General features: G+C 47.0%; 1 protein-coding gene across 3 annotated transcripts in view; it reads left to right on the top strand.

The window, feature by feature from the left end:
* The window catches only part of C19H9orf43 (chromosome 19 C9orf43 homolog), a 26,492-nt gene extending 11,670 nt beyond the window's left edge, over positions 1–14,822 (top strand). For 2 of the 3 annotated variants that reach the window (XM_039506766.1, XM_039506768.1), the window contains 8 exons: positions 1,776–1,909; positions 4,389–4,485; positions 5,215–5,339; positions 6,077–6,197; positions 8,064–8,139; positions 10,975–11,123; positions 13,009–13,132; positions 14,183–14,822. In XM_039506766.1, the coding sequence (XP_039362700.1) occupies positions 1,776–1,909; positions 4,389–4,485; positions 5,215–5,339; positions 6,077–6,197; positions 8,064–8,139; positions 10,975–11,123; positions 13,009–13,132; positions 14,183–14,505 (1,149 nt within the window). In that variant the 3' untranslated portion in view covers positions 14,506–14,822. The remainder of the gene's footprint in view (positions 1–1,775; positions 1,910–4,388; positions 4,486–5,214; positions 5,340–6,076; positions 6,198–8,063; positions 8,140–10,974; positions 11,124–13,008; positions 13,133–14,182) is intronic. The other variant, XM_039506767.1, reaches the window with a different exon arrangement.
* The last annotated feature ends 5,761 nt before the right edge of the window (positions 14,823–20,583 follow it).

Here is a 20,583-nt window from a genome sequence, read left to right on the forward strand (position 1 = left end):
TCCCTAGCCTCAGTTTGCCAGAAGCTGGGAATGAGTCACAGGGGATGGATCACTTGATGATTCCCTGTTCTGTTCATTCCCTCTGGGGCACCTGGCATTGGCCACTGTTGGAAGACAGGATATTGGATTAGATGGGCCCTTGGTCTGACCCAGTATGGCCATTCTTATTTTTTAAATCCTTATTTTTTTTAATATCAAAGTCTGTCATTAAATAATCATCTAACCCCACCCCCAATTGTCTTACCCCCCATAATTTCCTCCAACTGTGAACATTTAAATCAATAAAAATAGATTTTTTTCTTAAAACCCATAATTTTATGCAGCTTTGAAAATTGAAATTGATACAAAATTTACAAATGCTTAAATACCCATTGATATAACCCATCAATTTTTAAAAAAATAATCAAATTCTGCCAAGCCTACTGCTGTTCATTGGTTTACATCCAATAATGGAAATTGATTCTGTGACTTTTTTGGTGGAGAAGAGAGTTGGTGCAGTCTTTGCAATTATTCACTTTGAAATTATGCTCTGGGAAATCCAGCTAAGCAAACTCTCTTCCTTTAAAGCAGCTCTGAACACCTCCAATGTATTGATTCCTGTCCTCATGTGGGAGGTGATGGCTGAGGCAAGGCTTTTGACAGAGGGCTGGGAAAGTGCTCTAATGTTCTTATCCAAATCTTGTTCTACAGCCCTCAAGAGGATCTTCCAGCAAAACCAGGGAGACTGGGATTTGGTATTTTTAATATAAAAAACAAGCAGCGCTTTTAGCATGTTTTCTTTTTGAAAAGTTATGACATGCAATCATAGAATATCAGGGTTGGAAGGGACCTCAGGAGGTCCTTTAGTCCAACCCCCTGACAGATTTTTACCCCAGGTCCCTAAATGGCCCCCCTCAAGGATTAAACAACCCTGTGTTTCGCAGGCCAATGCTCAAACCACTGAGCTATCCCCTTCCCCTCTTTTGATCTTATCAAAGAGAGCAAAAGGCATAAGTACTTTCCCTTTGCAGTTCCCCTTTAATATTGCCGAGAGAGCCTTACATTTTACTTGATTCCTCTCATTCACATTGCATCTGGCTAGCTAGTTTTTTAGGTTTAATAATAATTCACCTGGATCACCTGGATTGATCGGTCTTCAGCTGTCATTAAGACTGCACCGATCAAAACACATCCACCATTCTTCTCGCATTCTTGCCTTTCTTCTCCACATTCACCTGAAATGTTTAACAATGTCATCTTCCCATCTTCTTGGCGGCCGACCAGGTGGTCTTTTCTGTTCTCGTGGGTACAGGGTTTTAATAATTAAAACTTTTTATTTGCATAGTGCCTTTCATCCCAAAGCCACTTTGCAGACTTTAGAAGGATTATTCATCTGCTGCAGTCACCTCTTGGATGGAATGCAGCAACTGTTTTCCTCCAGCAATACTACCCAACAGATGGAGTTTTTAGGAGGGGAAATGAAGAATGATTTCTCATGGAGAAATGAAATTACAGGATGAATTTTAAGGCAGCAAAATATAATTATTTACCTTAGACTTTGACTAGGCCACCAGGATTAACATTCTGTCTCTTGTGACAAGTGCCTCCGAATCTTTAATGATCACAAGTGATTTGGGCATTTTTTTTATAGTTATCTCATGTAAAAGAAAACAACAGTGTAATACTTGGCACCTGCAGTAGTCCAGTGACTCCACAGCACCATTGGCATTGGCTCACTACTGGCTCAGGGAAGAGAACCTCTACAAGTGACTAATCATACCATGTTTATGTCATAGCTCCAAGTGATGGATCTCAGTGAGGTTGCAGCTCCCAAGCAGGACTACCATCCAGACAGTGGAAATTTGATTGTTAAATGGGTTCCAAATATACGCAGAAAATCTCAGCGGCCTGAGGTGGAAGCAGTAACAGAGTAAGTACCATAGTGATAAATGCAATATACGCTGGGAGAGTCCGTCTCCTAAGAGTGACTAGCTGAAGGTCACATAGTTGCCCCTATTTTCCATAAAACAGAACACATGGCAGTCACCCTTACCCAGAGGTGTGGCCTGCAGAGGCGCCACATCCCTGTGTACAATGCACTCTGCTTGGCTCAAGATGGAGTGTGTAGTCTTTGCTGGTCATACCTCTGTATTAAAGCTGGGATGAGTATTGTAGAAGTTCACAAGCTGCACTTGGAGCATCCAGGCCAGAGATGAGCAAAATGTGTCATTTGCATCAAAATCACATGGCTAGCAGGTTTCAGTAATAATCCAGCATCAGTAGTGTTGTAGCTCACAAACCTTAGTTGCTGCAGCCTCAGCTGTGAGACTGTGAAGGAAATGGGACTGAATTGTGTTAAAAATGAGTTTGAATCCTACTAATGGCAAATGAGACCTGATGTAGAAGTTTGAGAAGCTGGGAAGAGCCCTCCAGGCACATGCTGTATGTGAATGCCCCTCTCTGGCTTTTGCCTGTACTCCATCCTTCTCCAGAAGTACGTCTACATGCGTCTCATGCTTTTAGCCTCAATCACTGTTCCTCACTTTCTCTCTCTTTAGCACAGAGGGGTAGGATCTAACATACAAGGGCTCAGTTTTCATAGCTGCCTAAGGGATTTGGATGCCCATTTCCCATTAAATATAATGAGGACTGGGCGTCTAAAGCCTTCAGGTGGCCTGGTAAATCTCAGCCAAGCTTTCTGGTCAAGCGCCCAGGCCACCTTCCGATATCAGTTACTGACGTCTGTGGTGTAAGTGAGATTAGAGTCTGGCCCCAGTCTTCAGGAGCTACTTTACAGTCGTTTCTGTTGGATTAACGAGCATGTTCATAGAACTTTCGTGTTCGTCGTACGATGTCAGTGATTTAAGAACAGACCCCCATTTGGGTGAGATTCCTGGGCTGGTACAATGACTTATACAAAATAGTCGTCAGTGGTGCATGCATCAGAGGGGTGTGTAATTTGCATATTTGTGTAACTAATCACTAGAGTAGACATGGCCTGAAATCCCCAGGGTGAAATTCACTTGTAGTGCAGAGGGGAGACTTCAGGCAGACCCCGTCTCTCATGTGTGAGGTGCTGCACTACCTGAATGCCTCCGAGGACTGCATGCCAGCTCTGAACAGGCTGGCATATAAGGCAATATTGAGTGGGGGCAGGGACACAGGATTCATGAATACACACATCTAGAGTGTCCCTAATGCCTAGCAGCCACTCATACAATCTATGAACTGGAATGGCTGTGCAGGAGCTGCCCCACCCAGCCACTCGCGCCTGTTGGGCTGTGGAGGTGGTTGCCAGACTCTCAATGTAGTTATTTGTTTAGGTTCTCTTGTTGTCAGCCCAGCCCAGCCGTAGTTTCCCCAGTTCTGCTTAGCCACCAGCCGTCCTTACCCCCCATGATACCCTCCACAGGCTGGAGCTCCTTCGCACAGTGGGGATCTGAGTCAGGTCTTTAACTCCAAGGAGTCTGGCTTGGGCACCTTGCCTAGTCTCTCCTCTTTTTCTTAAGACTCTCGTTTGGCTGGAATTTGACTTCTGATCTGTGGGTACTTGTCGTTGAACACCACAGAATTAGCCCTTGTCCCCAGAGCCTGTGCTATTTTAGGGAGTGTAAGAGTCTGGAATTCAAACCCAGACACCCCTCCTTTGTAGTACACAGTGTCTCCACCGGGCTCTTATGTTCAGGCATGGTGCCTGTTAACCCTTTCAGACATATTTGTTGCTAGTTTTATTCTGTTGTCTCTCACTTTGGGACTAGGGAGAGAGGCCACGAGAATCTTTCAATTCCCCCTTCCTTTGGATCCCTGCCCTTTAGGCTCTGCTTTTGGCTCCCAACCTTCTGGCCAAGGACAGCTGCATCAGACTTCCCTTAACACTGTTCTCTTCCCAAAAAACAAGAGCGGTGCCACTTCAGCAGTAGCTCAAATGAGCTGCTTCTTCGGCGCCAATTCAGCAGCAGGTCCTTCACTCCCTCTCCTCCTCTTCGGTGGCACTTTGGCGGCAGCTCAAAGAGGAAGAGAGGGAATGAGGGTCCTGCTGCCGAATTCCCACCGATGACCTGGACGTGCCGCCCCAATACCAGACGGAGGGCTGCCCCTTTGAATTGGCCGCCCCAAGCACCTGCTTCCTTACTTGGTGCCTGGAGCCGGCGCTGCTGTTAAGAGCTTCATTTGTAGCAGTCCTGCCTCCAGCAGCATGGAACTGCTACAAGAGGAGACTGGGAATCCAGTACAGGACTCCTCTAAAGGCACTGGTGAGCATTAGGGACTTTGGCTACTCAGATGTTGGTCTGGATCTAGCTTTATTACCTCTCAGGTCAGCTGGGAGTTGAAGTGTCTGGTAAAGGCTTATGACATGCGTATCTGTACTTCTGTAATTCGTTTGATTCCTTGTCCTTTTATTTGTTTAGACTGAAGCCTTTAAGAAGACTATGTGTTAAAAACCTTGCCTCTGAAAGTCTCTTTTCCCTCAAAGAACGGCAAAGGAAAGGAAGAGATCTTGACATTGTGAGCTTCTTGAAGGTTTGCTGGTGGACTAGCCATGTGCCCAGCCAAGTGCTATACTGCAGGGATGCAAACAGACCACTGTAAAATGGGCAAATGCTTGTGCCTTCTGGGAGTGAGGAGGGCTCAGGACTTTGCCTTTAGGGATAGCACACAAATGCCTCTGGGTATATAGTTCCCAGCTCACGGATGGATAAAGGGTGGTGGAGGCAGGGTGCTCACTTAGTCCCAGGAAGAGAGGTATTGCTTCATGTTGCTCCACAGCAAATGACCAAGCAGCAGCATTGCTGTATTCCAAAGATGTCCCATTCCGCTGGGACGAGGACGCGAACAGGGATAGGGTTAAAGGCAGGATGGGGGGTGGTGCAGAAAATCCCCACTAATCCACTGTGCCTCATCAGCTCGCCTTACTGCACACAATGGTATTTAACTGGCAGCTTGCTTTTTTAAAAACACACGTTCAGCAATAGTTCCCTTTGAGGAGGCACTGTCTTCACTTTCTTCATGTTTCTGGTTGGATCACATGTGCATTATACCATCCTCTTACCTGATGGGGGTAAATGCCTCTTCTATTGGTTGAGGATCAAAGGCTCATCCTCCTGGCTTCTCCCACTGGGAACCATTTCTACTAGAGAGAGGTCAGGAAGGGCTTTTAGACATGCCAGGAGAAAGGGCATCAGGGCATGTTTTACTCTTAGGTCTGTATTTCACTGTAACTATTCTGCTCCCCAGAAGAGAAAGAAGTCCAAGAAGGTCCCTTCAGGAGGCCAACCCTATCAACTACTTACAAAGAGGAGTCAGAAAATTAACTTGGTGACCAAAAAAATAAAATCAATCCCAAGCCACAGAGGTGACAGGTAAGTCTTTTGAATTAGAGCAGAAAGCCAGCCCCCAGGCCACTCTCTCTAGCCCAGTGTGCTGCCATGCAGGCTGGCTGAGCTTCTGTCTCTTTCAGGCCACTGCTGTTGGCCCAGCACAGATGCAGGCATTGCCGAGGTGACACTGCTCTAAGGGAGGATCCACACTCCTCCACTAACAGCCCCTACTGCTCCCTTCGGGGTCAGAAGCAGAGTTCCAGCACTCTGTTTCGCTTCTCTGTGCACTGGGGGAGGTTACATGTGAAAAGGCAAAGGGAGATTTACAGTGGCTTCCACTAGCATGACATCCTGGGGGGCAGGAAGACTGCAGGCTAAGGAGTGGTTAAAGGGGGAACAATGGCAGCTTTTCATGCTGGTTTCTCTGCCCCAGCTCCAAGATCTTTGTTTTCTCTTGGGTATGGCCAGCTCAGAGGAGGCCCAGCTAAAGAAGGGAAAGGACACAGTAAGGCGGTAGGTATATGCAGTAGCAGAGGAGACCTCAAAGCTGCATAGGAAGGGTTGGTCAATCCCCCACCTCCTCAAATAGAGATTTATTTTATGAGTCTGTGGCTTTAATTTAGTACTAATATATTTCCAGCTTTAGCAACATCAGCTGCAAACTTTCCCCTCTGAAATGATGCAATACTGACCCTTTTGCCTTGTGTTGTCTTCAGTTCTGCAACCAAAGAAGGGAAGTCAAAGGATAGTCAGATAAAAAATAGGTATTCTTCCCCCAGGGACCTGCAGACTGCTACAATAGTGGAGCTGCAAGATCAGGGTGCCCTGCAGCTGGGGAACCGGAGAGTGGATGTGCCTGATGCTACAAAGAAGCACATGCGTCCTTTGCTTGTGCAGAAGGTACCCAGTTTATACAAACACGTCAACGCGATGAGAGCCTGACTGGCCCTAAGGCCAGTGTAGAACTGAAAGCTACGGTAGCTGGTTTTCAGGCTGAGCCCCTCTTTGCTAGCAAAATGAAAGACATGTCTCTGGAATGCCCACTCCATCTCTAAAAGGCCACTGCCATTCATGTCGCTCTTCCATAGGTCTCTCTCTCCAGCTCATGGCTTGTCTGACATGGCCTTCTCTTACAGAGGCCTCTGCTTCTCTACCACTCCCTGTGTGGATCCAACTACTGGGATGCTGGGCTTCTCCTCTCTTGGTCCTCCTGCTTCCAACCTTTCCTGCTTCCCCCTTCCCACTCTTTCTCCTCTTGAACCGCACTGCCTCTGACTCTCCCTCCACGCTGCTGTCATCTACTCACTACCCAACTGCTCCTCCTCAGCCTTCCTCTCGGCTTTCCACTCCTGGCTCTCCTCACTGTCTCCCACACTCACTTATCCTTGGTGACTTCACTTTCTATGCTGATGACCCAGCCGGCCACTTAGTTACCCATTTCCTCACCTCTGCATTTGACCTGCAGCCCTGGTTCATCTCTCCCACTTGCCAAAAGGGTGCTCACTTGACTTGGTCTTCAGCAAACACTGCTCTCTCTGTTGTGGCGTTCCCCCTCTCTGACCATCACCTGGTACCATTCTGCATCGCCAGTCAGTCTCCTCCACCCCCACCCCCACCCATGCCCTGTCACTTGGCCTTTCAGTGACTGTCGCTGTGTTCTGTGCTCCTACAGCATCTAGCACAGTAGGGTCCTGGTCCAGGTGCCTAGGTACTATAGTAATTACCAATTCAGTATTATGTATTTAATAATTTTAAAGTGTTTTCTCCAGTATCTCAGTTCTTTACATGGGGGCAAAGCTGGACAGCTGGGGCATTGGCAGGTGGATAAGGAGCCTTCCCATGGTTTCACTGACTCCTCAGCCTGGTTAGCTGAAGGGCAATGATGATACTATTAATTTGATATTGATAATGTACAGACCATATGCTGTAAAGAGCTACGGCTCTGGGGAGGCGCTACTGGGTGTTGAAATAGAAGGAAGGGCAATTAGATTTCAAGACATAAGGCCGTTCTCAACAGCCCACTTTTGAAATCCAGCGTAACTGCCCCTGGAAGAGGCCAGGGATCAGGTCCCATCTGGCACTGCAGGGAGTTGAATCATGGCTGTGATGTCACCCATCAGCTAATCACAGCATGGCTTGGCAATGAGTGGCCCCAGCTGTACTCTAATGGGAAAGGCTTCCCCAGGCCACCTGGTATTTATAGCTGTAGAACCCTTCACAGCTTCCCCAGCATTTAGAACCTAGGGGCTTGTCTACACTGAAAACACTGCAGTTGTACTGCTGCAGCGCTGCAGGGACAACACTGCCTGCACCAACGGGTGGGGTTCTCCCATGGGCGCAGGCACCCCACCTCCCTGCGAGGGAGGTCTGCGGATTTGTCACACCCCGGAGCTGCATAGTTAATAGACTAATTTCCTAGGCTAGACCAGGCCTTACAGCTTTCTTCCCAGCATCCCCCTACTACAGCGTGCAGCTGCCCTGCTGGACAGAGGCTGATATTGCCCCAAGCAATTTCAACAACTGTTAGTGCTTTAAAGCTGCAAGCCTCCCTCCCCATGTGCACTTTGGCTTCCCTGCACACTAACTCACACACCTTCTATTCAAATAATAATGAGACAAACACTCCGGCCTGTGAAGGCTGAAAGGGGCAGATGTGGGATGGGGAAGAGCATATGTTGGGTAGGAGGGGTGAATAAACTGATTCTTTATTAAAAATGCTGATTGAAGCTACCAGGTTAAACTGTGATATTTGGACTGTTTCTTTAGATTCCAGTAGTGAGTTTGAAAGAACAAGGCCTGGAAAGAATGAGCAACAGACCTTATCTGAGGAAACCATTTGAAGGTGAAACTGGACTGGATGTTAAAACTAAAGCTGCCTTTAAACCCTTCCTGGTGCATTTCCCCACTGTAATGGGGTTCACTCACCATTGGTGGGGCCCCCTCCTTGCAGCTCTGGGATTAGTTCTCCACCAGTCTGATGCTCCCTTCTGTCAGTTTCTTGCCCTGTGCTCTCCCTCTTTCTCTAGGGCTCAGGATGCCCCTTCTTCGTGACTCAGCTCTCTGGCCAGGTCACTATAGTTCTCCCCTTCCCGGGTATGAAAATCCCACTGGATGAGTGACCTGCTTGCCCTTCCCATCAACCTTCTAGTCCCAGGTCAGATCCAGTGCCGCTTTCCCAGCAGCTGGTAAGGGAACCTGGGCTGGCCCACTTCTCTGGGTTCCAGTCCAGGAACTCTATATCTGGCAACTATAGCTCCCAGACCCTGTTGCTGTTTCCCTGGTCTCCTCCTTATCTTCTGGACCTCCTCTGAGTTTACCGGCCCAAACTCCCTCTTCTCAGGGAGTAACTACAGACTACTCCTGTTCTGTCATCTTGTCAGCCTTGGTAGCCCCAAACACATCATCCCAGGAGTAACTGCAGGCTATTTCCCCTGCAGCCCCCTTCTCTTCTTAGTTTACTGGCTTTATACAAGCTGCCTGCCCCTGCCTAGCCAGGCTACATCATCAGTCAGTGTTTCAGTCTCTGGATCTCCCAAGTGCAGTCTATCAGGTTAACTGTCCTAACAACCTGCAATGCCTTGGGTAATGGAGACACCCCATGATACAGACCTTCACATGTTTAGATGTCTTTGAGGTGTAAACTTACCTCTGAATTGCCCAGGTTCATGATGTTTGGGTTGGGGGATAATTATGCCATCCTGTAATGGTTTTTACCCCGCAGTTACCATCTTACTATACTATTCTTCTTTTGGAATTTCCTTTCTTTTAATTATTAAAGACTTCCTACATGAACACCAACCAAGAAACTTAAGAGAATACTACCATGCAGTATATTTAAGGATTTAAAGATCTATAGTATCAACCTTAAATCATTGGGTTAAAATTTAACTTTCAAGGGGAGATTCACCAGTACACAGCGACCAGGGTGCATTGGCAATCAAACTGGGTTTACAGGTGCCTTATATCATCAAGGCAGTGCACAGCCATTCAAAGCTTCATACTGCTAGAAATATCACATGGAAGCGTGGTCTTTGGAGTTCTTGTTTAGTGTTTGTCACACTGTCTGGAGTAGCTCCCAACTGTGAGTGCCAATCTTTGGTCAGATTTAACTCAAAAAAAAAATCACACCACATCAGGTTTCTCCCAGTCCCAATAGACCAGTCACTTACCCCAAATCAGTTGGTACTCCAGATCTTACACCAGAGACAACACTGGCAGCCAATTCGGTAGAAACTAACTATAGGTTTGTTGGGTTAGAAAAAAGAATGAGTTATTGAGAGTTAAAGCAGGTAAAATATAGTAAGTGAATCACAGGGTTGTAACTCCAAATAGGGTCAGTGGTGTAATAAACTGCCAGGTTCCCCAAAGTCTCTCAGGGCTACTCAGAATAACAGGGGATCTCTGTCTTCTCATTCCGTTATTTCTTCCTGTTAGAATCCAAGCAGTCCAGAGACACATGCTCTTCCCTTGAACTGGTACTTACAGCTTCTTCTCCAGAAAACAACCTGATCAGTGTTTTTACTCGCACAATGGCCACTTGCTTTGCAATTAGCATTTCCAGTTACAGTCCCTCATTAGCATTTCACTACATTTCTTTGATGAATAATTTAGTTACAGGGTTATACACAAATGCAAATGTTTGTAATAGCAAACAATCGGGTATTTCACTAGTTTTCATGAATTGAACACCTGAGTACATTCTCATACTAGCACACCCTTTAATCTAATTACAGGGATATTGTCATAAACAGATAGTTAAGGGTTAATGTCTCTTTTACCTGCAAAGGGTTAAGAAGCTCAGTAAACCTGGCTGACACCTGACCAGAGGACCAATAAGGGGACAAGATACTTTCAAATCTTGGTGGAGGGAAGTCTTGTGTTTGTGCTCTTTGTTTTGGGGGTTGTTCGCTCTTGGGACTAAGAGGGACCAGACATCAATCCAGGCTCTCCAAATCTTTCTGAATCAGTCTCTCATGTTTCAAACTTGTAAGTAATAGCCAGGCAAGGCGTGTTAGTCTTATTTTTGTTTTCTCAACTTGTAAATGTTCCTTTTTGCTGAGAGGATTTTACCTCTGTTTGCTGTAACTTTGAACCTAAGGCTAGAGGGGCTTCCTCTGGGCTATATGAATCTGATTACCCTGTAAAGTATTTTCCATCCTGATTTTACAGAGATAATTTTTACCTTTCTTTTTAAGAACCTGATTGATTTTTTTCCCTTGTGTTAAGATCCAAGGGGTTGGGTTGGTGTTCACCAGGAACTTGGTGAAAAAGCCTCTCAAGGCTGCCCAGGGAGGGGAAGGTTTTGCGGGGACAGAAAGTGATCCAGACACTGAAATTTCTGGATGGTGAGGAACCTTGACAGATATACATAATGTAAATGTAATTTCAGGGGTAGATGCAATGTAAATATAATGTAATTGCAGGCATCCGGTTTCGAGTAAGTGAATATGATCCCTTTAGCATCACTTTTGATTTCTATTACTTTCCAAACTTAATTTAAATATATACTAATTAGGGCTGTCAAGCAATAAAAAAATAATTACACAATTAAAAATTAATTGTGATTAATCACACTGTTAGTAATAGAATACCATTTATTTAAATATTTTTGGATGTTTTCTACATTTGTAGAAAGGCTAAGTTCTCTGCTCTGTACCCTCCTGTTTTGGCTCCTTAGGTATGAAGAGCCATGAGACCAAACTAGAACAGCAACCTGGCTATGCTGAAGCAGAGCCAATAGTACTCACCACCCAGTCTCTGGAGTCCTGCACGCTAGATGGCACAGAGGAAGCCTCTGCAAACAAAAAACAACTGTCACAAAAACCAGTAAGTCTGGGTAAAGCAATGTCTAGCAACAGGCCAGAAAGACTAGGCTTCCCTGCCAGGAAAGGGACCCTGGCACTATGGTTAACAACAGTCGTCACCTCAGCCCTGCATAGGATGTGCCACAGATCCCCTGCCTGTGTGCCTCTCCTCTGCCAAGCAGCAGCAACTGCAAGAAAAGAACCAACCCTTCAAACCATCAACAAAACCCTCTGTCTGCACTGGAGTCTTCTGAGCCTGTTCACTGTCTGCTCTCTTTGAGGTCCCAGGCCCCTCCTTAGGTTACATCCTCTCTGCTGGGATAAATGGCAGGGTGACAAGGGTTAACTGCCAAGCAAAGCCTCTTGTTTATCCCCTGCAATAGATACCAGTGCAGGGGCAGCATGTTTTTCTTTCCATTAACCAGCACAGAAGAGTTCTTCTCCAAAGGCCAACTGTACAACAGAGCCCAGAGAACAGCTCTGTGGCTCCAGCATTCATCTGTACACAGTCACAGGCTTGAGGAGTATCACTGAGAAGGTCCAAACCCAGGAATGTGGATAGTCCATGTTCTCTGTTCCCTGATAATCACATCATGCTGCACAAAGCAAGCTCCTGGCCGTGGGTGACCAAGGAGGTTTCATTTGTCTCTGAATGCTCAGTAATTACACTATTGTAGAGATGCAAATGTTGACATTAATCTAGCACAGAGGTTCCCAAACTTGAACAACCTGTGAACCCCTGTCACTAAAATGTCAAGTCTCACGAACCCCCTCCTAAAAATGAATATTTCCAGGGATTTTCTCCTTTACCTGAGTATAAATTATAAAAGCAGTGATCTTGCAAATATAACATTTGTTTTTATGACTTGCTTATTACACACTATTTATTATTAATTATTATTTATCATTACAGTATTTTTATTGCATTATGAAAATGGCAACACTCATCCAAGATCTCACTTTCGTAGCTTGTATCACTTTGAATAAGCCTGTTATAAGACAAGGCTCCCATGTTTCATCAAGGAGTATCAGATGTGAAACAGCAGGAAGGGATTTAAGAAGCCAACTCAAAGAGTTCCTCCTACACAAGCATTCAGGTCTTGAGCAGTCCAGGCAAACAACGCACATTACAACAAAGCTTAAACTTGTTTTTCATAATAATTTTAAAAACAACACTAGCTGCCTATTTAATTTTAAAAACAGCAAAAAATATCCACCTCCCTTTTCCGTTTCTTATAAGGAGTCTTGAAGTTTGATAGATATGCTTGCTTCGTTCTGCTTAGCTCTGGGAAGTCCAGGGGCTCCGGGCTCCGTGCTGCACAGGGTTCCTAGGGACAGCTGTGTCTGCCATTAGGGAGTTTTTTCCTGAGAACCCCCTGTAACATTTTGCGAACCCCCAGGGGTTCACAAACCCCAGTTTGGGAACCACTGATCTAGCATCAGACTCCTCCTGGTCACTTGTATTGATCGTGAAGGGTTCAGCCAGTGGCTTTGCCGAGGGAGACTTGGGTTTTGGATCAGCCTTGACACTCTCCAGAACACAAGTCTCCCTCAGCCTTGACCCTCCCCTCGCAGTAAAGAACTTATATGCAGAAGCCGCCTTGTTCGTAAAGAGTCGGGGTAGTTGAAGCTGCCCTAGGTGAGCCGCTCTGTGTGCAGGGACAAAAGGGAAATGAAGAGTGTTATGGGGGGAAATGAAAACGGATTCTCCTTTTGATTGACATGATCTTCTGGGATCCTGACTCACTGAGCCTAGAGCCTGTTACCATATGTCCTGGCTGCTGCTGAGTGAGTGAGGAGCAGAAGTGAGCTCAGCTGCTGAAACAAAATAATGAGCAGCTCTAGAGAATCTCCCCTTTTATTTGATATCCTCCTAACCCATCTGTATTGTCTGTGAACCTTTTTAGTCTGCAGAGCGGGAATCCCAGGAAGGGGAAGGCCCCAAGCAGCAACATGTGGGACTTGGGAAAAGAAGGTCTTCGGGGATGTATGTGTTGCACAAGAGCAGCACGGCAAGCCTGGTCCTTGAGGGTGAGTGATGAGAACGTCTCCACTGTACTGTAATGACAGCGCATTAGCCATTTCTTTGCAGTGTTATGCATTCACCATGTCAGAATAGTGCAGGTGGGTGTAGGAGGGACGGCACTTTAAGTACATGTGCCAAGGGCACTGCCCCATTGCTGATTAGCTGCATTCCAATTGGCTTAGTGAGATGAATGTTGTAGTTAGGATCGTAAGAGTTGCCACAGCATCTCAGACTGTTGGGCCACCTAGTCTGGTATCTGCCTCTGGAAATGGCCATGCTGGATGCACCAGAGGGAAGCGAAGCGGTGTATTTCTAAAACACAGCTTATGGATCGAAGCACATTTGTTCTTAAAACACACTGAACTTTTACGAATAATCAATTGTTCGCAAATTCACTCCAGAAAATGCAGCAAACCCCCTATTTAAGAGACCACTCAGAGGACTGAAAAAAGGGGACACCGAAGGGAGGCTACTCTCTGAATGAAGGTGTTTAAGGCTTGCTCTTTAAAATCTGAGCTGAATACCATAGGAGATGACTCAGTTTTTACCTATCTGATACCCAGCATAATCCTATTGGTTATCACAATGTTCAAAATAAAAACATGTCATTTCAAAAATAAAATACTTGAAATACAAGTACAAAATACAAAAACGGATTTTTAATGTCTAAAAGGTCATCTGTAGCTGGAGGGCACCAGACACAGGTGGAATAACAGTGTAACATTTATTCTATTGAATGGCTGTTGGGTGTTTGAGTGTAAGAGGCAGCGGCAGAGAGACATGGAATTGGAGCTGGAGGCGACACCATAGGATAATAGACTGTTCTGTCACATGGGGCCAAACCCACCAGTCCTGACTCAAGCAAAACACGAGTTGAATTCAGTGAGTGTTTTGCCTGAAGAAGGGCCTGTGAGATTTGTCCCATGGTGTTTTGTTTTGGCATATATCCCTCAGAGACGTGTTCCTGGGCACTGTTTGTCAGAGCCCAGTGAAGAAAACCAAAATACAGAGCAATGCTAGAAATGGTATGTCCTTATCTCTCATTCTCTGCTCAGGTGTTGGAGAAAATGGGTACCTGCTGTCAAGGCCAGAAACACAGTATGAAATGTACTGCAAGCGTCTAGCAAGCAAGAAGGAAGCAGCACAGGCACTGGGCTATCTTCAGGGAGGGAGCAGCCAGCGGCCGCCAGGCCCAGCTTCTCTGACACCAGACAATGATAAACATGAAGCTGACTCTTACCCTAACCCTCCTCCCCCTTCCCCTTCTCCTTTCCCATTGAGGGAGAATGACAAGCCTTCCCCAGATGTAGAATCCCCTCTCTTCAGAGAGGACAGCACTCTAAGCCCGTCCAGTGAACAAGGCCACCGTCCTGATTAACCCTTCAGTAGACAAATGCAGTGGGAACCTGACCCTATAATGTGTGGCGATTGTAAATGAATGTGCAGGTTAAGGCACAGTGTGATTGATGCCAGGCGCTCTCCATGGGTGCCTGCTCTTGCCATTGACAGCTGCGTCAAGAGACCAAGAAGAAGGGTGAGTGAAGTAACCTGCCTGCTCCAGGGACCTTTGAATGTACAGGACAGGTTGAATGCTCGGTGCTTTGTAATTAAAACCACAGCTTTCCATCCTCCTGCCTGGGTGTCTGTCTATCCTGGCTAGTCTCTCCAGCACTCCCCTGCAGCTCCTGTAACCTTATACACCCAATGAAATAGTTACAATAAGGAATAAAACCAAACTGAATTATTTACAGTTCCAGCCTCCAGCGTGGTTCCAGGTCATCTAATTTAGTGGAGGAGTGTGAATAACATGATGAGTGATACAATGAAAGAGTTTATTTAATAGGAAATAGTAACACAAACAGGCATTACACTATAACCTACACTGAACTGATATTTAGTCTAACGTGAACTGATACATTTAGGGGTGATCAGTCCCTAAATCAGAAGTGTGGGTATAAAACGTTCTCTACGGTGCCTTGAGGGTGCATGGCTGCACCTAATCTAAAATTAGCCTGCTACCCTTTTTATAATCAATTATAATTATGCCCCTTAATTAACATTAAACCCATCTGTTACCATATCTATATTTCCACAACCATAATTAAATATTTTTTACTTTCTCATTGGCTGTTCAACATTAAACATCCTCCTAATTAACATTTACATAAATGCCATGTCAGTAACTATCAATTCAGATTGCATTTTCCAAAACATGAACATTTTATCGAAAACATTTGTAAAAACTAATTAGGACTAAAGCATGTTTACAACACGGATCTGTCCTGACTTATCTTCAACTTGCCTCTGAATTGTCACTTTACTCATATTTTTCCAGACCTCGTGTGACTATTTTTAGGAAATAGATTTTGGGCCTATTTACATTTCAACCCTTTTCTACATAAACATGAGCCACTCTCCTTATGGCACTTCTGCCCCTGCCAGCCAAGGGCCCAGCGGTGGTTCCCTCAGGCAGCAGGGTGCAGCAAGGCAGTAACCTAGGGACAGTATTTATCCTGAAGGGGTGTAAAGCTCAGAGTTTGTTAATGTTTCTGCATAGTAAAGAGCTCTCCTGAGCTCTGCTCCTAGACCACCCCCACTGCCCTGGCATAGGGGATGGCATCACCACTGCCTCTCACTAGAATGCCCAGTCTGGCACCAAGCAGCTGGCAGATGCTGAAGGCTTTAACTTCCCATATATACAAGGCCTGGGGTCTCTGCAGTGAGAGACAGACATGCTTCACAAGAAGTAAAATTTGGGCAAAAGAACCTGCTCTGGACGCTGTAGGCTTCTGTGACTCCAGAACAACTAATGCAGGCCAGAGCCTGGCAATACTTCCCCAATGTGGAGAGCCATAGTCCAGATTCAGCAACCAAAACAAATCCAGGTCCTGTTCCGACTAATTAGCACCAGAAACTACCCAGGACAGATCTGCTTGTCTGTTGGAGAAGTGCTGCTTTCATGGTTCATCAGAATTGGCCTTGCTAAGTTGAGAAGGCCACCTCCACTGTCTAGGTGAGCCACCACTGAGGGTCAGCTGCTTTCCATCAGCCCTAGATAAGATGAAGAGGGAGGGATTCCCTCCCCACTCATGAGACCTGTCTAAACTATGGTCAGGAGTCAACGGGGATTCGTCTGGTCCCCTGGGAACATTGGCTGGCTTCCTGCTGAGTGGCTTATAAAATAACCATCTTAAGCTCTCTTGCAAGCCTTGTGCCAATTTGACCCGGACTGTCCCTGCATGAGTGTGCAAAGTGGGGAGGATGCCCATAGGCTGGCTACAGCTGCAGCCCTTGGGGCGTTGGCCAACCCAAAGAGAACATAGAGGAGGCAAGGCCATGGAGAGGAGAGCCTCAGTTAGTGTGCTCCCCTGGCAAGCAAAGGAGCTTCTTTCTCAGGCACCACAAAACCCTGAGCTGGAGTCCTTTTGGCCTATGGTTCCTAGGCAGGCCTTGACTGAAACCCCAGTGTTTGTTGTGAATTGGGGTGAGTGAGGTCCCGGTTTCCCCAGAATGTCCTGCGAGGTGGCCATGGCTTTAGAATGAAGAGCCGCCCCTTTTACTCTTCTCCCGCCCAGTGGGGAGTGCCCCTTCTGTGACCTCTGGTCTGTTCTCATACGCTCGCCTCTGCTCTCAGGTGCAGCATTGCCAGCCCCAAGCATTCAAAACTCACAGGTCAGATCCCCCAAAACAACAGATTTTAAAGAACGAGAAGAAATGCTGGGTTCTTTGCTTTGCCTTCGGGGGTTTGAATTGGTAGATTGCACTTGAGTCACGTTTTGAAGCTTTTCTCTGCAAATCATGAGGGCTGGAACTTTTTTCTTTTTTGTGAGGAAAGCTGAAATTCTTACCTAGTCACAGATGCTGGGGCTTTAAGAAAACTACTGAAGAGCAAGAGATTCGTGATAAAAGGGTGAGAGTTAGCAACATTGTAGCAGTGTGTTAAAGGCTGCACGCTACCCTCCCCCTGCAAGCACCAGCTCCGCAGGTCCCATTGGCTGGGAATCATGGCCAATGGGAGCTGCGGGGGTGGCACCTGTGGACAGGGCAGCTCGCACAGCCGCCTGGCTGCACCTCCATGTAGGAGCCGGAGGAAGGACATGCTGCTGCTTCTGGGAGCTGCCTGAGGTAATCGCTGCCTAGAGTCTGCACCTCTGGCCCCCTCCCATGTCCCAACCCCCTGTCCCAGCCCTGATCCCCCTCCCGCCCTCCAAACACCTTGATCCCAGCGCGGAGCCTCCTCCCACACCCCAAACTCCTAATCCCCAACCCCACCCCAGAGCCTGCATCCGCAGCTGGAGCCCTCACACCCCCTTCTGCACTCTGAACCCCTCAGCCCTAGCCTGGCGCCGCCCCCGCTACCCAAATCCCTCAGCCCCAGCCCCAGCCCAGAGCTCACACCCCCTACCGCAGCCTGGAGACCCCTCCGGTACCCTGACCCCCTGATTTCTGGCCCCACCCCAGAACCAGCACCCCCAGCCCAGAGCCCATAACCAGTGGCGTAGCCAGGTGGAGGAAACAGGGGGAGCAATCAAAAAAAAGGCGCCACCCGCTGCAGCGCTTTTACCGATGGGGCGGTGCTTTTACTCACCCGGCGGCGCTCCGGGTCTTCGGCGGCACCTCGGCAGCGGGACTTTCACTCGCTCCGTGGGGCTTTGGTGGCATTTCGGTGAGTGAAGAGCAGCAGGCCCGGAGCGAGTGAAGGGCCCGCCGCCAAAGTGCCACCGAAGACCCGGAGCGCCGCCGGGTGAGTAAAAATTAAAAAGGCACCAAGAAATTGACAAGGCACCACCTGTGCTCTGTAGGGGAGCAGCCGATGCCCCGCTCCCCCCAGCTACACTACTGCCCATACCCCCTCCCACACCCCTGCCTCAGCCTGGGGCTCCCTCCCATACTCCCAACCCCTCGGCTCCATCCCGGAGCCCCCTCCTGCACCCCAACCCCCTTGACCCCCAGCTGGAGCCCTCACCTGCTCCCACATCCCAACCCATTGCCTCATCCTGGAGCCTCCTCCTGCAGCCTGGACTCCTCGTTTCTGGCCCCACCCCCAGCCGGAGCCCTCACCTCCTCAGAGCAGGGTGGACATGGCCCTTGTTCAGCGCAGGCTAGCAGCCCTGCTGGGGCTCAGAGGGGCAGGGGCATGGGGCAGGGAGCAGGGTCTGCTCCAGAGGGAGGCCTGGAAGCAGCAGTCCATGCAGGCGAGGGAGAAGCTGGGAGACCTGGAGCCCCAAGTCTGTTTCTCTTATCTGGAAGAGAACTGAGTCCGGGGGATTGCTGGCCCTTGGGTGTCACCCTTCTGCACCTTGAGGAGAGAGCTCTCCTGCTTCTGGTATCACCCACCTCACCCCAGCAATGGGTCCCTCCTGCACTGGAGAGCTGGGACTCCGCTGGCTCCCGAGTCACCTGAGGTTTACACAGTACCCAGCACTACCATGTCTGAGCCCCTTCCAGACTCCAGGGCTGGGATTCTCCTGAATCCTGCCTCCCTCCTCTCCACCCCACTGCTGGGTCTCTCTCCTGCCCACCTCAGCGACTCAGGGTTTGTCTCTAGGAGGCTGGGGTAGTCAATTATTTTTTGTCAAGGGCCAAATTTCTTGGCCAAGGGGTATAGTCAAGGTCTGGACTCCAAAGAAACATTTTTCACACTGCAAGGGCCCCTGTTCAACAAGCCCATACAATGCTGTGAAACGTACCTGGGGACCATTGCTTCTATTTTTAGTGCATTAAAGGAAAATGAAATCAAACCACCGTATAACCGAAAAATAACCTCCAAGACAGATGTAATAAATGACATCTGAGAGTTTGAGAAAGTAAATAGATAAAATGTCAAAGAGATGCAAATATTAGCATTAAAAGACTTTCAGACAACTCTTTTAATTTTGAATGAGTTTTGTCAAATACAATTATTGTTGGCATATCTGTATATAGGCAAATAAACATTCAAAACTTTTCAGCCTTTTGTGGTTTATTTAACATAATTATCAGAGTTTGAAAGAAAATGCCATTCAGTACACATGAAGTCTTTATCTTTTGCGATTCAGGTCTTTCCAATAACAAATACACACCCACCTACGTGTAGAAAGCAAAAGAATCATGAATAATTACTGTGAAATACCTGTTATTACTGTAGTATTACTACTGCAAATGTAATTTTATACAGCAATACAAATTTAAAATAAAATATGCATGAATAATATATAATTATACCACTCGCCATCAGTGGGGAAAGTGACAGGTCCTTTGCTGGACAAGGGTCTGGAAGTTTTGAGTGAGTTCAGTCAAGACAAGATGGAGGCAGTTGCACATGAGAACATAAGAATGGCCATACTGGGTCAGACCAAGGTCCATCTAGCCCAGTATCCTGTCTACCGACAGTGGCCATTGCCAGGTGCTTCAGACAGAATGAGCAGAACAGGTAATCATCAAGTGATTCACCTTTGTTGTCCATGCCCAGCTTCTGCATGGATGATTATCAGTCAGAAGGGAGCAATTATGCGATTAAATGGATAGCTCAGTGGTTTGAGCATTGGCCTGCTAAACCCAGCGTTGTGAGCTCAATCCTTGAGAGGGCCATTTAGGAATCTGGGGCAAAAATCTGTCTGGGGATTGGTCCCCCTTTGAGCAGGGTGTTAGACTAGGTGACCTTCTTGAGGTCCCTTCCAACCCTGACATTCTATGATTCTAAATGTTGTTCATTATTGAGAATGCTGACACACACAGACTCAAGCCACACATAGTCAAAATGTTAAATGCCATCTTCCTCAAGTGTGGATAAGTGGAGTCTAGCACAAGGGTTGGCCAGAAAGTTTCAGTGTGCCTCACCTTAAGCACATCATCTGATTGTAAATCAGTAAGCTCCAGTTGTAGTTTTGCTTTTTCGTCATCTGGAAAGAATGCTTTTGCTTGATCACACCAAGTGCCATTTGCTGGTACCACAAATGGGTTCCTTACAAACAGGAAGATGTTGTTAACACTTTCAAATTCTTGAAATCTCTGCTGGAAGTTTTGAAGGAGCCTCTTCAGAGATGATACCATCTGGTTCACATCTGCAGTGTCCTGGCAGCCTAGCAGTGTTGGGAAAAGCAGCACCTTCCCAGTTTCCAAATAACTTTTGCAAAGACTCAGTTTGGTTTGAAATGAAGTGACGCTGCTGTGGAGATCAACTACATTGTGATTTTACCTCTGTAGCTTTAAGTTGAAATCATTTAAGTACATAAGAACAAAAAAATGGCCATACAGGGTCAGACCAAAGGTCCATTTAGCCCAGTATCTTGTCTTCCAACAGTGGTCAATGTGAGGTGCTTCATAAGGAATAAACAGAACAGGTAATCATCAAGTGATCCATCCCCTGTCGCCCATTCCCAGCTTCAGGCAAACAGAGGCTAGGGACACCATTCCTATCCTCCATGAACTTATCTAGTTCTAGTAAAGCAACAAAGAAGTCCAGGATGCTCATACT

Source organism: Mauremys reevesii, linkage group 19, assembly GCF_016161935.1.
Source record: "Mauremys reevesii isolate NIE-2019 linkage group 19, ASM1616193v1, whole genome shotgun sequence".
NCBI lineage: Eukaryota > Metazoa > Chordata > Testudines > Geoemydidae > Mauremys > Mauremys reevesii.